Source organism: Emydura macquarii, unplaced genomic scaffold (genome assembly GCF_026122565.2).
Source record: "Emydura macquarii macquarii isolate MOO-44397 ecotype Brisbane River unplaced genomic scaffold, CSIRO-AGI_Emac_v2 contig_2205, whole genome shotgun sequence".
In the NCBI taxonomy this organism is placed as follows: domain Eukaryota; kingdom Metazoa; phylum Chordata; order Testudines; family Chelidae; genus Emydura; species Emydura macquarii.
The window spans coordinates 7773362-7790251 of NW_027132342.1; the positions used below are offsets into that span (position 1 = coordinate 7773362).

The 16890-nt window shown below is 40.7% G+C and overlaps 1 protein-coding gene across 2 annotated transcripts in view; it reads right to left on the reverse strand.

Moving 5' to 3' along the window:
* ITPR2 (inositol 1,4,5-trisphosphate receptor type 2) overlaps nt 1–16890 on the reverse strand; it is a 328286-nt gene that overhangs the window by 156830 nt on the left and 154566 nt on the right. For both annotated transcript variants that reach the window (XM_067559269.1, XM_067559270.1), the window contains exons 30-32: nt 15148–15348; nt 11753–12004; nt 3955–4080 (exon numbers count right to left, since the gene is read on the reverse strand). In XM_067559269.1, coding sequence (XP_067415370.1) covers nt 3955–4080; nt 11753–12004; nt 15148–15348 — 579 coding nt within the window. The remainder of the gene's footprint in view (nt 1–3954; nt 4081–11752; nt 12005–15147; nt 15349–16890) is intronic.

Sequence of the window (16890 nt, forward strand, 5' to 3'; positions counted from 1 at the left end):
GTTTCTTCTCTCTTCAGTCATCCCCTAGGGAACAACCGAGGCAGAGGGGAAAGAAACTGGGCTGCAGAGCACACATAGGGACACACACATCGAAGAACTACAGTTAGCACACAGGGTGAGTAATATTTCCTTCTTCTTCAAGTAGCATTCCTATGGGTGCTCCACTTCAGGTAACTTCTGGGCAGTATCCCTAGAAGAAGCAGGGAGCTTTAGAACAGGATCCAGACTGAAGATGGTACTGCAGAACTAAGGGCTGAATCGGATCTCACAGCATGGAACAGGACGTAATGCTTTGGAAACATATGGACTGAAGTCCAAGTGGCAGTGCTACATCTCCCATACTGGAGCGTTCTTCAAAAACATAGATGTTGACTGCAGTCTGGTCGAACATGCTCCTACCTCTGGGAGGTTCTGAGCACTTGCAGATGCATGAGAGAGATGCAACTTGAAAATCGTTTAAAAAATATTTGAGCAGAAATAGGAGCCCCCTAGAGATCTATCCATGAAGGATATGAAAAGTCTAGGTGATCTCCTAAGCTTAAAAAAAAACAAACCTCAAAAAACCTAATCCTCTCATCTAAAACTAACTATACTAAACTCTAACCTAAACTATAAACTAACTCACTTTGAGAAAAAGAGGAGAGAGAGAAGGCCAGACATGCTAGGGTTCCGTCTCAGGCCAAGGCAGTTGAAAAGGAACTGACGGTGGTTTGCCCATGCACCCTTAGATAGTCTTGGTGTCTGCCACAAGGAGGCATAGGGCTCATGCATGGGCCAAACAGACCCTGCTAGTTAGAAATCTTTCATCAAGGGCTCAAGTGAAGCACCCATAGGGACACCACTCGAAGAAAAGTAGGTTGCCCAAAGTCATTAGTCTAATAATGAAGCAGAGGGGTTTGTCTTTTTAAGTGCAGATGCACTTAACAAAAAATATTAATATTGTTTGCAGCGTTGTAGTAGTCGGGTTGGTCCACCTTCAGAAGACGAGCCTGGGAGCTTAGATTCATGACTTTGCCAGACACTAAAAATCATGGACTCAATAAAGACATTGGATTTATGGCATATCACAGCCATCTGTAACCCACTAACTCTCCTTTGTCCTAGGACTGCAGAAGTGTTAACTGCCCACTTCATCCTGAATGGTCTCTTGAAACATGTGTTAACTCATTTGCTTAATCTGTTCCACCTTGTATTTAGCTGTGACACTCTGAGTACCTTTCCCAGACCTCAAGAAGAGTTCAGTATAAGCTCAAAAGCTTGTCTCTTTCACTACCTGAAGATGGTCCAATAAAAGATATTGCCTCACCCACCTTCTCTCTCTAATATGATGCAAGGCCTTCCTAGCATCCACCTTGGGATGTATTTCAGTGTGGAATGTGTGCCACATTTAAGGACTAACTGTCTTTATTGGATCTTAAATCTGATAACAAAACTGGTAATTATCTCAAATGGAAAAAGGAAGAAATCCAACCTGAAGATACCTCTATCCATTTTTCACCTTAGTGCTCTCTAATAACTGACTCAAAGTTTCCAGACTCACCACTCACAGGCAGTTGTAGCAGCTAAAAGAAAAGCATTTCCCCCCATTAGCAGCTCTTTTGCTCATTGGAATATAGAGGATCAAAGAAGTCTTCTTTCCAAATACTCTGAAAGCTATTGTAACTTCCTTTCATGAAGCTAAGAGCCTTCTAACAGTCCCAATGGTGACATAAAGCTGATGTACTTTTAACGTGTGGACACTGCCTCGACCCAGAAAAGCAGACCTGAGCAAATAATCTAGAAGACTGATTACCCAGAGGGCCTGGCTGAAGCATGGAAGAGAAGAGAACATTTTTGAAATGCTCTTTTAGCTGAGGGCAAAAAGAAAAGGAGCTGCTAACCAGGAAATGAAAAGAACTCATTAGACAGCTACTCAGAAGGCTTTGCAGGCGAGCAACATAGAAATACACTTTTGCCATTCTTTTTTCAGAAAAAAAGAAACGTGTGTATATGCACACACACTGTTTGTGGGCAAAGCAGTGCAATGCATTAATAACACACTCACTATTCCCCTCTGAAGACCTGGAGTTTAATTTCTCTGATTAGAGGGCAAAGTGCAAATGAACTTGGTAGGCGCAAGCATCATAGCTCTATCCGATGTAGATACCTCTACTTCATTTGGCACAACTGAACCACTGGTGGTCTCCGCGAAGGAAAATCTCTGGGTTGGGGTAGAAGAGCGGTGTAGGGAAGTGCCTCCCTGTATATGTCTGCTTCTACAAAATTGGCCCTATTATGGAGCTAAAGCAAAGGGAGGTTTGTGGATGCTACTACTGGAGGGTCAGAATTGCACCATGTCAGATAACAGCAACCTCTCTGTGGGGAGGGAATTAAACAGAAGAAAATGCTGCTGGCTTTAAGTCGGAGAGGTTAAAGCCTAGAATCCACTCCAACAAGGATTCTGATCTTCATTCTCAGCTGAGCCTGGATGGCCCAGAAGGGTCCTTCACTGTAGGAAGAGCTATAGAAATAAGACAAGACAACAGCTGTGTAAAGTTTGCAGCGGTCTTATTACTGATGGTCTTCTCCAAAAGAGAGACGTGCACAGACATTGCTAAATTATTCTGTTCCCTGAAACACTTAGCAAATGAAAAATAAAAATCTAATTTTCTGCTTCACAGAGAGGTGAAGAGGCACCTATTGTACTGCACAAACATCTGAACTTATTCTTCCCTAGGCTATAAATCGTTATAACTACAGAAGTGTGCTATTTTCTTCTGATAGATTTCAAAGAAGCTATTTCATGAGCACCATTACTATGAAAACCCACTGCAGAACTGAATTGAGGTTCTTTCACCTCTTTTCTAATTTAAACAAAAGAAAACAGAAGGAGTGAAAATTTAGTGCTCATAAAATATAAGGGACAAAGCCACGTATCCAATATAGAGAGGTGCTGTAAAAGTGGAACAGCTTCCTCATCCAAACCATTGTTCAGCATCCGGCATTGAATCCAGGGCCTTCAGAACTAAAAGCATGGACCTCTACCACTTAAACTAAAGGAGTAACTCCATTAGCTAGCATTAGTAGTAGGCTCTCATACTTACATGGACCAATCTCTAAATAGGGGACACGTAACAAATGCTAAACCACTAGGTTACACAAGCTTCCCATGTCTCTGTTAGTGCATCTGAACTTTCTTAAACTTGCAAAACACTCCCATTATTCTACCTCCCGGGCCTCTCACGAGCAGAGCCTGTTACGACAGTTCTTGATGTAATAAAATGTCCACTATAATGACACCAAGAAACTCCTTTAGGCTCCAAACTTAAGCTTTCAGAACGCCTGGAATACTAAGTGATAGTGTCACATAGCCTGATTCCACAGACTCTTATGGCTGAAAAAGCATGGTGCTACACCTGTCTCTTGTGTCAAAAAGCTGCACGTGAAAAGGAGCAGATAGTAGTGGCACTAGGATAAGTCAGATAGCTGGGGTGAGGTGGGAAGGAAAAAAACACCAGCCAAGAATATAATCTCTTGCCCTGTGAGCCCTACCATCCAAGGAGAGCACAGGAATGCTATGCACAATTGAATGTATCATGACCTGCATAATGAGGCATAATAAATGCTTCTAGACCCACAGTAATTATAGAATTAATCTTGCTGATATACATGGAGTCTCTTACATCCACAGTCTAGCCAAATCCATACCTTTATTTTAAAAAATGGAAAGAATCTGCAGGGTTCTGATGTGCTTTGTTAAAAAGGGTGACAGCGCTTGAGATAAAATAGGTTAAATAATTATACGAAAATTGTAATAGAAATTATGCACCATTAAAGAAGATTTCATTCATTTCACTGTCTCATGCATTTGAAAATATGGTTAATAAAACATAAAAAGTTCAAGCAGAAAAGTTATTGCCCATTCAGCTATCTTAAACGTGCATACTGTAAAATATGTAACATCATAAAACTTACCCTTGCCATATCAACAAGGAAGTTCTCAAATAATTTCCAAATGTGGTTACTAGCATAGATTTCCTTCATTTCCACCTCAGTGTCCACATAACAGTGATTAACGAAGTTCACATATGCAATCTTCACCTGTAGGAGCAGTAAATACAATAAACCTTGTGAAAATGGCACAATGAAAGCCATCAGCATGTTAAATGACTTAATGCAACTGTAATGTGACTTCCTTGTGCATTCACAGCATGACACACTTGTCCAATATCACTTAGGAAGTCTGTGTCAGAGCTAGGAATACAACTCAGAATTTCCTACATCCTAATCTAGTGCCTTAAAACAAAGGGCAGAGTTGTTCCCTAGGAGAGTTCCATCAGCTGGTATCTGAGGCTCTATATTGCCCCTACTTACATAAGAATGTCAGAATGGCCCTACTGGGTCAGACCAATGGTCCATCTGGTTCAGTATCCTCTCTTCTGAAAGTGGCCAATGGCAGATGCTTCAAAGGGAATGAACACAACAAAGCAATCACCAAGTGATCCATCCCATCAGCCAGTCCCAGCTTCTGGCAGTCAGAGGCTTACGGACACCCAGACCATGGGGGTGCATCCCTGACCATCTTGGCTAATAGCCGTCAATGGATCTGTCCTCCATGAACTTATCTAATTCCTTTTTGAACCCAGTTATACTTTTGGCCTTCACAACATTCCCTGGCAATGAGTTCCACAGGTTGACTGCATTGTGTGAAGAAGTACTTTTTTTGTTTGTTTGACTGTTTTAAACCTTCTGCCTATTAATTTCATTGGGTGACCTCTGGTTCTTGTGTTACATGAAGGGATAAATAACACTTCCTTATTCACTTTCTCCACACCATTCATGATTTTAAAGACCTCTATCATATTCCCCCTTAGTCATCTCTCTTCCAAGCTGAACAGTCCCAGTCTTTTAATCTTTCCTCATATGGAAGTTATTCCATACCATTTATCATTTTTTGTTGCCCTTCTCTGTACCTTTTCCATGTCCAGCACACTTTTTTTGAAATGGGCCAATCAAAAATGCATGCAATATTCAAGGTATGGGCGTACCACGGATTTATATAGGGTCATTATGATATTTACTGTCTTATTATTCATCTCTTTCCTAATGGTTCTTAACATTCTGTTAACATTTTTTCCTGTTGTGGCACATTCAGCGGATATTTTCAGAGAACTATCCACAATGACTCCAAGATCTCTTTCTTAAGTGGTAATAGCTAATATAGATCCCATCATTTTGTCTGTACAGTAGGGATTTTGTTTCCCAATGAACATCACTGCATTGATCAGCACTGAATTCCATCTACTTCATAGCTCTCAATGTTGGGGCAGCAATGGAGTGGTCAAAGCACAGAACGTTTCAGCAATTCTGGGCTATGGAGACACCCATAGGCAACTGGGTAACACTGCTCTGAGTCAGGGCCGCTAACAGCTCTAGCTTATACTAGCGTCTGTGCTGGCCCCTTAAACAGCCCAGAATCTGGGATGCACAAAAGTAATTTAAAGCCCTGCTGCATGCTCTGTATTGCTCAGGAGAGGCAGTACAGAAAACGGTCCCAGGTTCTATTTCCAGCTCTGCTAGAAGTGTCCTTGTGGAACCTCATTATAACTTCCCTTGTGACTTCCGCAATAAAATGGTGGGATGATACTTGCCTGCCTTTCAAGTGTTATGAAGCCTGGCTCAATTAAAAAAAGAAAAAGGAGTGTAAAATACATACAATTATTATTACCAGTCAGGAGAAGAGAAGACTAGAACTCAGTTTTCTTCCTGGTGCAGAACACATCTCACTTAGGCCAAGGAAGGGGGTGGCAGCTGCAGCTGTTATTGCTGCCTAATCTTCCCTATTGGAACTCTACCTCTGTGCCTGGAACATGCTCCATATACCTGGCATGCTAGGGAGATTTGTAGAGCTGGAGCATACTTAGTGCAGATGGAATGTTAGAGGTTTGACACTAAAATCTCTGAACAAACTCTACTAAGCATTAGCAAACGGTGATTTTCAGAGGCTTATGACTGCCAAATCGGGGTGTATTTTCATGGGAACAGCAAAAGACACATTTCTGACCACAGGATCATTGCCTGTCAAATTCAAGCTCCTGCTCCAAATTCTGGAGACATCAGAACACTTCAAAGAAATGGCTGGAAAAATTCAACATTGGCAAAAGCATCTATTTTTCCTTAGGCTTTTGAGACACTTTTGCTGAAATTTTACCAAAATTGTTGCAGCCTGAGGTAGTGAGCAAAAATTGAAATTTTTATGGCAAGTTTGGCAAAGATAAGGAACTAAAAATGGGAACTATTAATGTAAAGTGTTTAACAGGACTACAGTGTTTGGAATTTAGCAAAGTGCTTCATTGCTCACAATAACACATCATATATGCTCTCCTCTCTAACTAACTGTATATATGTAAGTTATTTTTATAATGCCATTTATATACAGGGCATTTTGTAGAGAGATTAAGAATCTCCCAAAAGCCTACAATCTAATTAAGTCTGGACAAACAGGACAAGGTAACAGACAACAGTTTAGATAAGGTAGGATGTGGAGATTAACAACAAAGAGAAGACGGGAGGGACCTGCTTGTGCTTCAAGGGAGAGAGCTGAAGAAGAAAGGGTGACTGGCAGATGAATAGCAAAAAGGTGAGAAGTAGAAGGAAGAGAAGTAGAAGGAAACGACATCAGAAATTCTGTGGAGGCAAAATTGCATACAACCTTCCAGGTGAGGAACAGAAGCATAAATGAGATGCAAAGAGAGACAGGAAGCCAATGCAGGATTTGAAGAAAAGTAAAACAACCAGAGCAGAGTGAGGGGCAAATGGTGTCAGCAGCAGCATTTTGGACTGACTGAAATGTGCCAGTTGATGTGCAGAGTAGCAATGATAAAGGAAAGAGATGACCAGAGAATGATGGTGGGACAAGGAAAAAAGGGGTAGATTTGGTTGATATTAAAAAGGAAGAAATGACAGGATTTCAAAAGAGACTGGATTAGGAGCAGGAGAGAGAGGATTCAGAGGAGACTAAACATTAGACAAAAGCTGCACGCCTATGAGACAGAATGAATACTAGAATTGCAAAGAAATGTGTTAGGAAGAAAGATAAGCCCAGTTTGGAGAGAATAAAGTTGAGATGGCAGCTGGATATCCAGCAGCAGGTGTCAAAAAGTGCACAGGTGTTTCGCTTCGTCAAGGTAGTGTTGCCAAGCCACCAATCCAGCTTTGATGGCAAGTAACTCCTTGTCTGCTATTTCATAATTGGTTTCAGCCTGAGTGAGTTTTCATGAAAAATACATATATGGATGCATCTCGCGCTGGAATCCTGTACCCTGGAATAGTACAATCCTGAGACATCATAGGCATCAGCCTCAAGAACAAAGGGCTGGTTAGCATTAGGGTGGATCAGCACCGGGACAGACATGAAAGCTACCTTCAGGTGTTTGAAGGGTTGGGGGACCGCTGGGTCAGTGAAAGCTTGCAGGTTTACAGAGGATGGCAGTTAAAGGGGCTGTGACCTTTGAGACAATTGGAATAAAACCTCCTGCAAAAGCTAGCAAATTCCAGGAACCTTTGGATTTCTTGGATGCTCCAGGGTTTGGCCCAATCCTGAACTGCAGATTACTTTCTGGGGGTTCATCCATAGTCCATCTGCTGACAGGCTGACCACCCAAAATTCAATATGATTGGTCAAATATGCACTTTTCCAGTTTTGCATATAATGCATGCTGGTGTAATCATGTGAGAACTTCACAGACATGGTGGTCCTGGCTTGCTTGATTACTGGAATAGATTAAGATATCATCTAGATATCCTAGCCCTTATGTGATGGCGTATCTTGAAATATGTCATTGATCAGGTGCTGGAAAGTGGCAGGAGCACTAGTGAGTCCAAAGGGCTTTACCAAATATTGGAATTTTTCATACCTCATTCAAGGCTGTCTTCCATCCTGATATGACCTAGATTATATGATCCTCTAAAATCCAGTTTGGTGAACACCTACATTGACTATACTCAGTCCAGGAGTTCTAGGATTAACAGTAAAGTATACCGATTGCATATAGTTATTTGGTTCAGTGCTCTGTAGTCTATGCAAAGTCTGTATTTCTTTTTCATAAAGAACACCAGGGCACCTGTCGGGGAGGGAGAGTAGCAGATAAAAATAGCTAGCTCTGGTTCAGATAAGGAATATATACACCTGAACAGAACCTGGACTGCGGGCTGAAGTTCGATGGGGCAATAGTAAACACAATGGGGTGGCGGTCTTGATATTTCACTGGAAGATGGTCCATCATGCACAGTTGACATTTGTAGGTCAGACAGGGCCACCATGAGGGGGAGTATTTGGGTTGCCAGAGTGGAACCCTCTGGCTTGGTTTTTAGGGTTTTCAGTTCCTGAACAAGAAGGCAATTCTCCTTACAGAAGCTCAAGAGGAAGGCAGACATGTTGGGACTATAGAATAAGGGGATCATGATGGATGAACCAGGTTGCCCCTGAAATCAGAGTGAAATGCATGGAGGAAATAAGGTTAAGACTTCCAAATGCTCCCCAAATCATCACTTCCAGAGCTGCAGTCTCCTATGTAACCAGGCCCAATGCCTGTGAAAACCTATCTACTGCTTCTACTAGATGCAGGTACTTTTGGCTTGTATTGGAAGACTGAGGATCCAGGCCAAGGAAAAATCCACATAATTGTCCCCTGCTCCTGAATCAATCAAGGCCCATTGTATGGGACATGGCTGCTCAACCTGTGGGATTTGCAATTGCAGGGGAATCTGCAGAAGTGGAGATGGATGAGGAACTCCTAGTTTAGCATAATATCAGAGTTTCTCCCTAGTGGTACACAAGCTCGGTAGCCCACTAGGTGTGGATTTAATCTCTTCCCTGTCATCATTTTAGGAGGGGTTTTGAGAGTACACCTGGATACCACATGCCCTGCTCCTCCACAAAAGTAGTAGAGGTCATCTCATCTTCTACGCTCTCATTTGCCTGGGGATAGGTGGGGCTATTCCATATCATTTGGTATAGACTCAACCGAGACTGAACTTGCTTGGGCCTGAGCCCTGGGTAAGTGTGGGAAGAAAGCAGTCTCTTCCTATGTTCCAGATACCATTCATGCAGTTTGGTGTCTATTCCAGATGTACACATCCATAAAGGCCTCTAAACTGGTGGTGGTGGAAGGGGGGGGAGGGAGGGTCCTCCTGTGCCAGCTCATCTTTTAATTCTTTGCAAAGGCCAAGCTGAATCTACTGGAGGAGTGCAATTTCATTCCAGGTGGTATCTTTCAGCCAAAACAACTGATCTGGGTGATATAGGAAGGGGTTGATCCCAGGATTTGCTGAAGCATTTGTAAGGCAGTCTCTACTGTGGGGGCTTTGTGAGGGTCATCGAAAATAGTGGCAAACACTTGTAAGAATGAGTCCCATTTGGTCAGCACTGGATGATTCTGTTCTAAAAATGGAGATGCCCATGCCAGGGTCTTCCAGGTAAGCAGGTTCAGTACTAGCCCCACCTTAACTTGGTCTGTGATGTACTCCTGGGCCTTGAGCATAAACAGGAGTCTGCACTGGGTAATGAACCCACAAAATTTACTGCATCTTACCATCACCTCTGGCAAAGGAACTCCAGGGCTGATCACCTAAGCCAGTGTTGTAAGAGAAGCTGAGTGGCTACTTGCAGCCACTCTTGAGTGCTGTAGCTTTTTCCTGCAAGGAACGATTTCCCATCTGTAGCTGTTGTACTTTGTCCCTCAATTTCTGGTTTTTCTGCCAGGAGGGCAACAATCTGTACCTGTGGACTCACAAAGCATTGGAGTGATGGCAGGGCGAGAGCCCCAGTGATGTCAATGCTCAGTCCAGGGATTCAATGATAAATCCCGGAGGAGAATGAGGTAGGTCTAAGCAAGCTGTCAGGGCCCATAACGTGTGTTATTTGACCTAGTGGTCTGAGTGAGGAGTAAAATTGGGGTTGTGGTCATGCCAAGGATCAAAGCCGGAGTCAGCGACTAGGGTCAGGGAGAGGAAGAAGGAACCAGGAAGAAGACGAGGAACCAGGAACTAGGTGAGGAGGTAGGGACTTGGTCTCAGAGGTCTGGGCAGCAACAGGCCTAGTAGCTAGTTGCTCAGACAAGGGATGGGACAGGAACCTGAAGCTTTATACCTAGTGGTCTCCAATCAACAATCTGCTGTTAGTCATCTGACCCCACTGAGTAAGCTTCTGGTGGGGTATTAACTGCAGTTCCCTCATCAGCCTATGCAGGTGTAGTGATGCAGAAGGTAAAGCTCCCGCTTGGCAGCCCTGTGGGCCAGGGTTCGACATCTACAGTGTCTGACAGAAAGGTTACTTGAGATGTGAGACTGGACAGACAGCTAAGTCAGAGGTACATGAACAGGGTGATTGTCAAGAGGGAAGAGTAGGGGATGGAGTAAAGAACCATGAGCGACACCATCAGAAGAGGAAGAGAGAAGGATGAGGAGCCATTAAAGGAAATGATGAAGACGACATAAGCAAAATAAGAGAAGAGGGAGAGCAGGGGCATGGAAGCCAAGAGAAGACAGAAAATAAGAGAGTGATCAACTGTGTTGAAGGTAATAGCCAGATTAAGGAGGTTAAGGATAGAGAAATGGCCCTTTCATATATTCAGGAGGTGAATGCACATACATACATACATACATATACACACACACACACACACAATAAATTAAAAGAATGTTAATGCAGTAAATGAGGTCAAGGGCTACACATTATACAATGAGTATAAAACAAAATATGGAAGAGCAGCTCATTAAATGAACACTGCCCATCCTGTGCCCTGAATGAGACAGGGACCCTGTGGAAAAAATAGTATAATCATGTGAAAACTATATCATAATGCATAACACGCAAGTGGGCCAAATTAAAGTTGCACAGGCAGCCTTAATTTTGGCATTTTCTAACATTGGAATGCTTGGTTTTACAATTTTAATATTCTTGAATGTAACATACACTAAATTCAATTTTTTTCGATTGTCTATTATCCCTACTTTGAACTAAGTTAATGCAGTAAACAAAAAAGCTGGTGTTTTCTAAACTTAAATTTCTAAATGTCAGTAATAAAAATAAATATAAGTATTTTCAACCAAAAATATATTTTATTGTGATGATGAAAATACTTGAAGATCACGAAGTATGATGTGCTTCTTTATTGTCAAGTTACCTGATCCTGTAAAAACATAGGCCCCAGTCCTCTAATTGATAACTGTTGGGCCAACTGCTGCATAAAGTCCCACTGACTTCATTGACCAAAGTGTAGAGCCTGAGCTAGCTCCTGCAAAGTCTATGAAATGGTAATTTTGACCTTGTTGGGAGCTGGATTAGACCACGAGTTCTTACTGCCAGAAGCATTCCCATTCTGGTCAATGGGTGTACCTCACAGTAGTGCTCAACGATACTGAATAGTCTTTGCAGGACTGAGCCTGTATTTGTTGTGAATAAAGACACTTGACACCATGGATGAAATACTGGCAAAACTGCCACCGACTTCCACAGGGACAGGATTTCATCTCATACCGCCCAACCAACACATGCAGTGGGGATATTTTAAACACGGCAAACTCAATCATCATCATCATATTGTTTCATTTAACAATTTATTTCTGGGACATGTTCTTTACTCTCTCATTTGTGCAGCTGGTGAGACTGTTTTCTGGGCAAACATTAAACCTATTTGTTTTTTAGAAGCTATGAAAATGTTTTTCTATTTATAATAATTCTTCAGTTGCTGCATTGTCTAGTCAGGCTCACCTCTGGTATGCAGTCATCATGGTTTACCACTCTCACTATATCATCCAACGGCAGGAGTGAATTGCACTTGATCTCCGTATATACATTCTTTCCTTCTGTACATGCTGCTAGAAGTTCCACAAGTGTAACATGGTAGGCTAAGGGTCCACTCTCATCTGCTCGGTCTCGCTCTGAGCACATCATTTGTAGGAGGACTGGAAATGATGCTCTATCATTGTAAAATATCAGCACATCTTCACCTCCATTTATCAGCTGAAATGATAGTATGAAAGTCTGCCCAACTGTGCAAGTGCCTCACTTTGTATTCACTTTCTAATGATTTGTTCTGTCTCGCAATATGCAAAATTGCTCTCTGGTTATATAGACGGCACTAGAAAAAAATAGAATTCAGCTAACTGAGCATACATTATCTCAGCTGCATAGATGGAATAACTCCATTGAAGTCAGTCGATGCAGAGTGAAATTCAACAGTTACTCCAGATTTCTGTCTATACCTATATTTATCTAAGTATGTATACAGCTGCGATCATAGAGTATCTAAGCACCACTTAAACATTAAGTGTTTAACCTCAACCTTTAATTTAACCTCAACACTGATGTGAGGTTGGGAAATATTATTTTATAATATTATATTATATTATATTGACTTTTTTGCAGGGTTGAAAAACGGGCTCGTTGGAAAGAGAAAGCTTTTCATTAAAGTTTTATGGGGCTTTTTTGTTTTTGTTTGTTTTTTAATTTTTCAAGGTTTTTATCAAAACTGGAAAATTTCAAATTTTGATATTCACGATTTTCTGAATTTTGCTTTTTCTCCTTTTGCCACTGAATGCAACATAATTAAAGACATATGGGATTTTCTTCCCACACCCCCTTTTGCCACACTAAGTTTCCCAAAACTGAAAAAGTTTTGAAAACCTTTTTAGTTTTGGAAAAGTTAGAGTAGGAAAAGAGAAAAAAGGAAAATGTTGGGGGGAAGTAATAACAAAGACAATTTATTTTATTGTTCTAAGTGACAAAAATGAAAAAGGAGAGAGAACGGGGGAATAAAAATTCAAATTTTTGAAAATTTGGAATTTTGAATATTTATATTTTTTTCAAAAAATAATTCACAAAATAATTGAGAAATTGTTCCATATCAAATCATGCCAGATGGAAACAACTTTGAAATTTTTCATGAGAATATTTTCCCATATTTCAACCAAGTCTAGAATCTGGCCATTACATAAGCCATGCAAAGACTCCTTGCGTGCTGCACCATTTCAGAGCCAGACACAATCTGGCCCAGAGTCACCTGCTAAAATGTGCTTCAAATGTAGCATATCCCTTACACTGTATACAAAATGATCAATTGCAAAGAATGAGCTTAATTTACTGAATGCATGAAACAAATCGTTGGATAATGCAATAGACTACAGAGCTGTTTGTGTAGTGACCGCGAGGAAACTTTCAATGTGAAGAAAGAACACAACACTCAAAAGAGAGGGTGCTGCATCAGCAAGTGTAGTGCAAGTGGAACAAAATGATCACTATAAAGGTAATAGAAAAGAAGATAACTTGAAAGCAGAGAGTATCTACTCAACTATTTCTCCTCCAGTTTAAAGGTGACCTGCAAAGGGAACCAAACATTGATTCAAGCATAAAATTAGACATTTGAATGCCCTCGCTAAAGAAACATTAAGAAGACTCCAGCAGAAGTCAGACAAAATTCCCACGGACTTCAATGACTTTTGTGACTGAAAAAGGACTGCAGCATTTTGTCCCATATGAGCAAGTCACAACTAAGTAGTCTTGGTAAATATCATAAAGGATGATCAGTTCTGGATTAGCTGTTGACATTGTGCAATGCACATCATTCTTGAACACAAGAGATACTAGGAAGCTCTGTTGTTCCGCTGATTGGGTCAAAGGGCTCCAAGTAAATCCTGTTTTCTTTTTTGTAATGATATTTGCACTGATACGGTACCTTTCATCCAAGCACCTCAAAGTATTTTCCCAACAGTAGCCTCTCAGGAGTTTTTGTGCAAAGTAAATATCATTGCATCCGTTTTACAGATGGGGAGACTGAAGCACAGGAAGGTAAGTCACTTGCCTAAAATCACAAAAATCATCTTTCTATTCCTCTCCTCGAAATGGTTCCTTTCTCGCTAATTCCTGAAGAACTCGTGATCCAAATGTCACAGCTAAGCTCTTTTCATCATGCAATCAATTTGATGATGTAATATGGCAATTGATCTCCGGACTAACAAAATGTATTTAAATTGAAAAAACCAAAAAAACCTGTGTATGATGAGAAGCTAAAATCTATATGATACTGAGATACAGATCTCTAACAGCACTAATGCATAAGAATTATTTGAATTATGTAAATCAAAGGCTTGCAATTGATATTACAATATTAAAACTCTTCATTCAAATTGAAAAAGGTTGAAATGGAATTCATTTAAGGTTATCCATGTAGGATGAAGTTTTATTTTCTTAATTAGAAGTTTTTCTTCTTTATTGCTGTAAAGAGAATTTTTTGCACATCTCAGCTCTGTTTAAATCATGACTATTGCTCATCTCTGTTTTCTTCCTCAAGTTTCTTTTCCCAAAAGGGAGGGAAAAAACTTCACATAGCAATGAAAATGCCACTTGATAAGTTCAGGGGCCAACACTTAGGCTCATACTTAATTTTACTCACATGAGTAGTCTCATTGAAGTTAATGGACTTAGATGCATAAGTGTCTGCAAGTGTCTGCAAGATGGAACCGTACTTTGTCATGTGCACTGTGTACCAAATCCTGCTCCCAGGGAAGTCAAATTAGTGTTTTCCCACTAACTTCAATGGCATAAGGATTTGGCCCTAACAGAGCAGGTCTAACACAGTGAAATTTACCAGGCCAAATTCTGCACTCCATTACTCTGGGGTAAATCTGCAGTAACGCCATTGACTTCAGCAGAGTTGCTCCAGAATTACACTAATGTAACTGAGATCAGAATCTGGCCTTTGAGATTGTAATGTGGGTCCACAAAATAAGAACAACAACAAAGTTTGGTTGAATCTACATAAGCAGGAGCATATTTGATTATAATACAGTGTCACAAAATGGTAGATGTTGCTGAATAGATGGGATACAGCACAGAAGAATGAAATTCTGAGTATGGAATTCAGATGTTTCCCTGTTGCAAGTTCCAGAACGAGAATTTTGCATACCATCACTGTTAGTACTTATACAGATAGCCTTTCTAAATTATATTTAACTCAAAAATATGTATGCTAAAATATTCATTATTCGTAGTAACATTTAAAATTCTAAACCTATAATGCCATCATGTTTCATTGGCATTAAAAGCAGAGGAAAGCAACCTCAGAATATTAGTATGTGTGCTAGATATAATATAAACAGTTAACATACCTCTGTCATTACCATATCCTGGCATTTCTTCACATATTTACCATCTGCTTTGACAATTGTCTGCAGAAAACGCAGGTACTCCACGTGTCGGCCATGTGTCTCTACACAGTGTACGAAGTGCTGCACTACTCTCTCACTAATCTCATTGCACAGATGGTAATTGTTCATAAAGATGTGCCGCATGGTTTCAGCTTCAAGCAGCTAAATGGATTTAAATCAAACAGCCTCATAAGAATGGCAGATCTAGTTTATATGATGTCCTGAGAATGGATAGTGGAAGACTCATGGGGATCAGAACACTGAAGGCACACTGGAAAGGCACTGTGGAAGAATCCCCAACACGTGCCTGTTGGATGGGTAAAAAGAAACTTAAGGATTGATTCTCATTTTCACTGTGGTTCCTTTATGCTACTTTTCCAAAATGCAAAAAGGCCTTAAAATTGACACAAGCTAAATTCATGCCCACTTTAAGGACTGATATGTTGCTAGAGCACTGTAAAAGGACTTTAGGGTAACTAAGAATCAAGCCCTTGGTCTCCAAATTCTCAGCCCAGTATCCTTCACCTGCACTGAATTCACACAAACACAACAAAAAAATATTGGGCCACATTAATTCTAGAGGGATGCAATTAGGCCTTTATGGCCTGTCAAGATTCTGTTATGTTTTAATACATTTATATTATTTCTAACAAAAGAGGGTTTTGCTAAGCAGGCCTCTCAACCAGTAAGTTGAAAAGATCCTGGCTCTGCAGGAGAATACATGGCTCACTAATAACAAATGCAACAAATTGAAAATTTGGGGGAATAGACAAGAAGAGGAGACTAAAAGGGGAGAAAAGTGAATTCATACCACTCTTTTCACATCTTCGCATATCGAAACAAGAGGTCAAGTTTTAGGCTAGTTGAAGGAGGAAGCAACAGCAGTAGCTTTTGGTTAATAAAATTAATAATAATAATAATAATAAATTATTATTGTAACACCCAGGGGCCCAAGTCATAGACACTATTTGCTAGGCACTGTACAAACAAAATAATTTTCTTAAATTAAAAAAAAAAAAAAAAAAAAAAAAAAAAGACAGTCCCTGCCCCAAGCAGCTTATAAATGAAGTATAAAACAGAAGATTGATACAGACAGACAGGGGAGTACAAGGAAAGAATGAGACAATACTGGTCACCAGGATAGGCTGTGCTCTCAGCACTCTAGCAGCCTAACCAGTGTCAAGATTTTTGTAGGCATCATGGCCAAGGAGAGTTTTGAGGAGGGGTTTGAAGGTGGAGAATGAGGTAGCTTTGTGGATGTTGATGGGAAGTGCCTCCCATGGGAGAAAGCACAAAGGTACTTGTTTGAAAATTTAACAAGCTGGGCAGTGGAGGCTGACATCATGGGCTGATCGGGGGTGAGCTATCGAAGGTGCGATAGCAAGTGAGAGATGATAGATAGGGTGAGGACTGACAATGAAGGGCCTTGAAAGTGAAGAGAAGTAGTTTATGTATTGATATAAAAAAAAAGAGACACACAATGGAGGAATATAAAAAGAGAGGTGACATGGTCAAAGTGACGGGCTAGGAATATGATCTTAGCAGCAGCATTCTGAATGAATTTTACTGTGGGCTTAATTTGATCTCATTCACATTGCTTTATATCACAGTAGCTCCATTAATTTCACTATCATTACTCCTAATTTACGAGGTGCAAGTGAGAGCAGAATCAAGCCATGTGTGATAGTATGTCTTGACATAGAT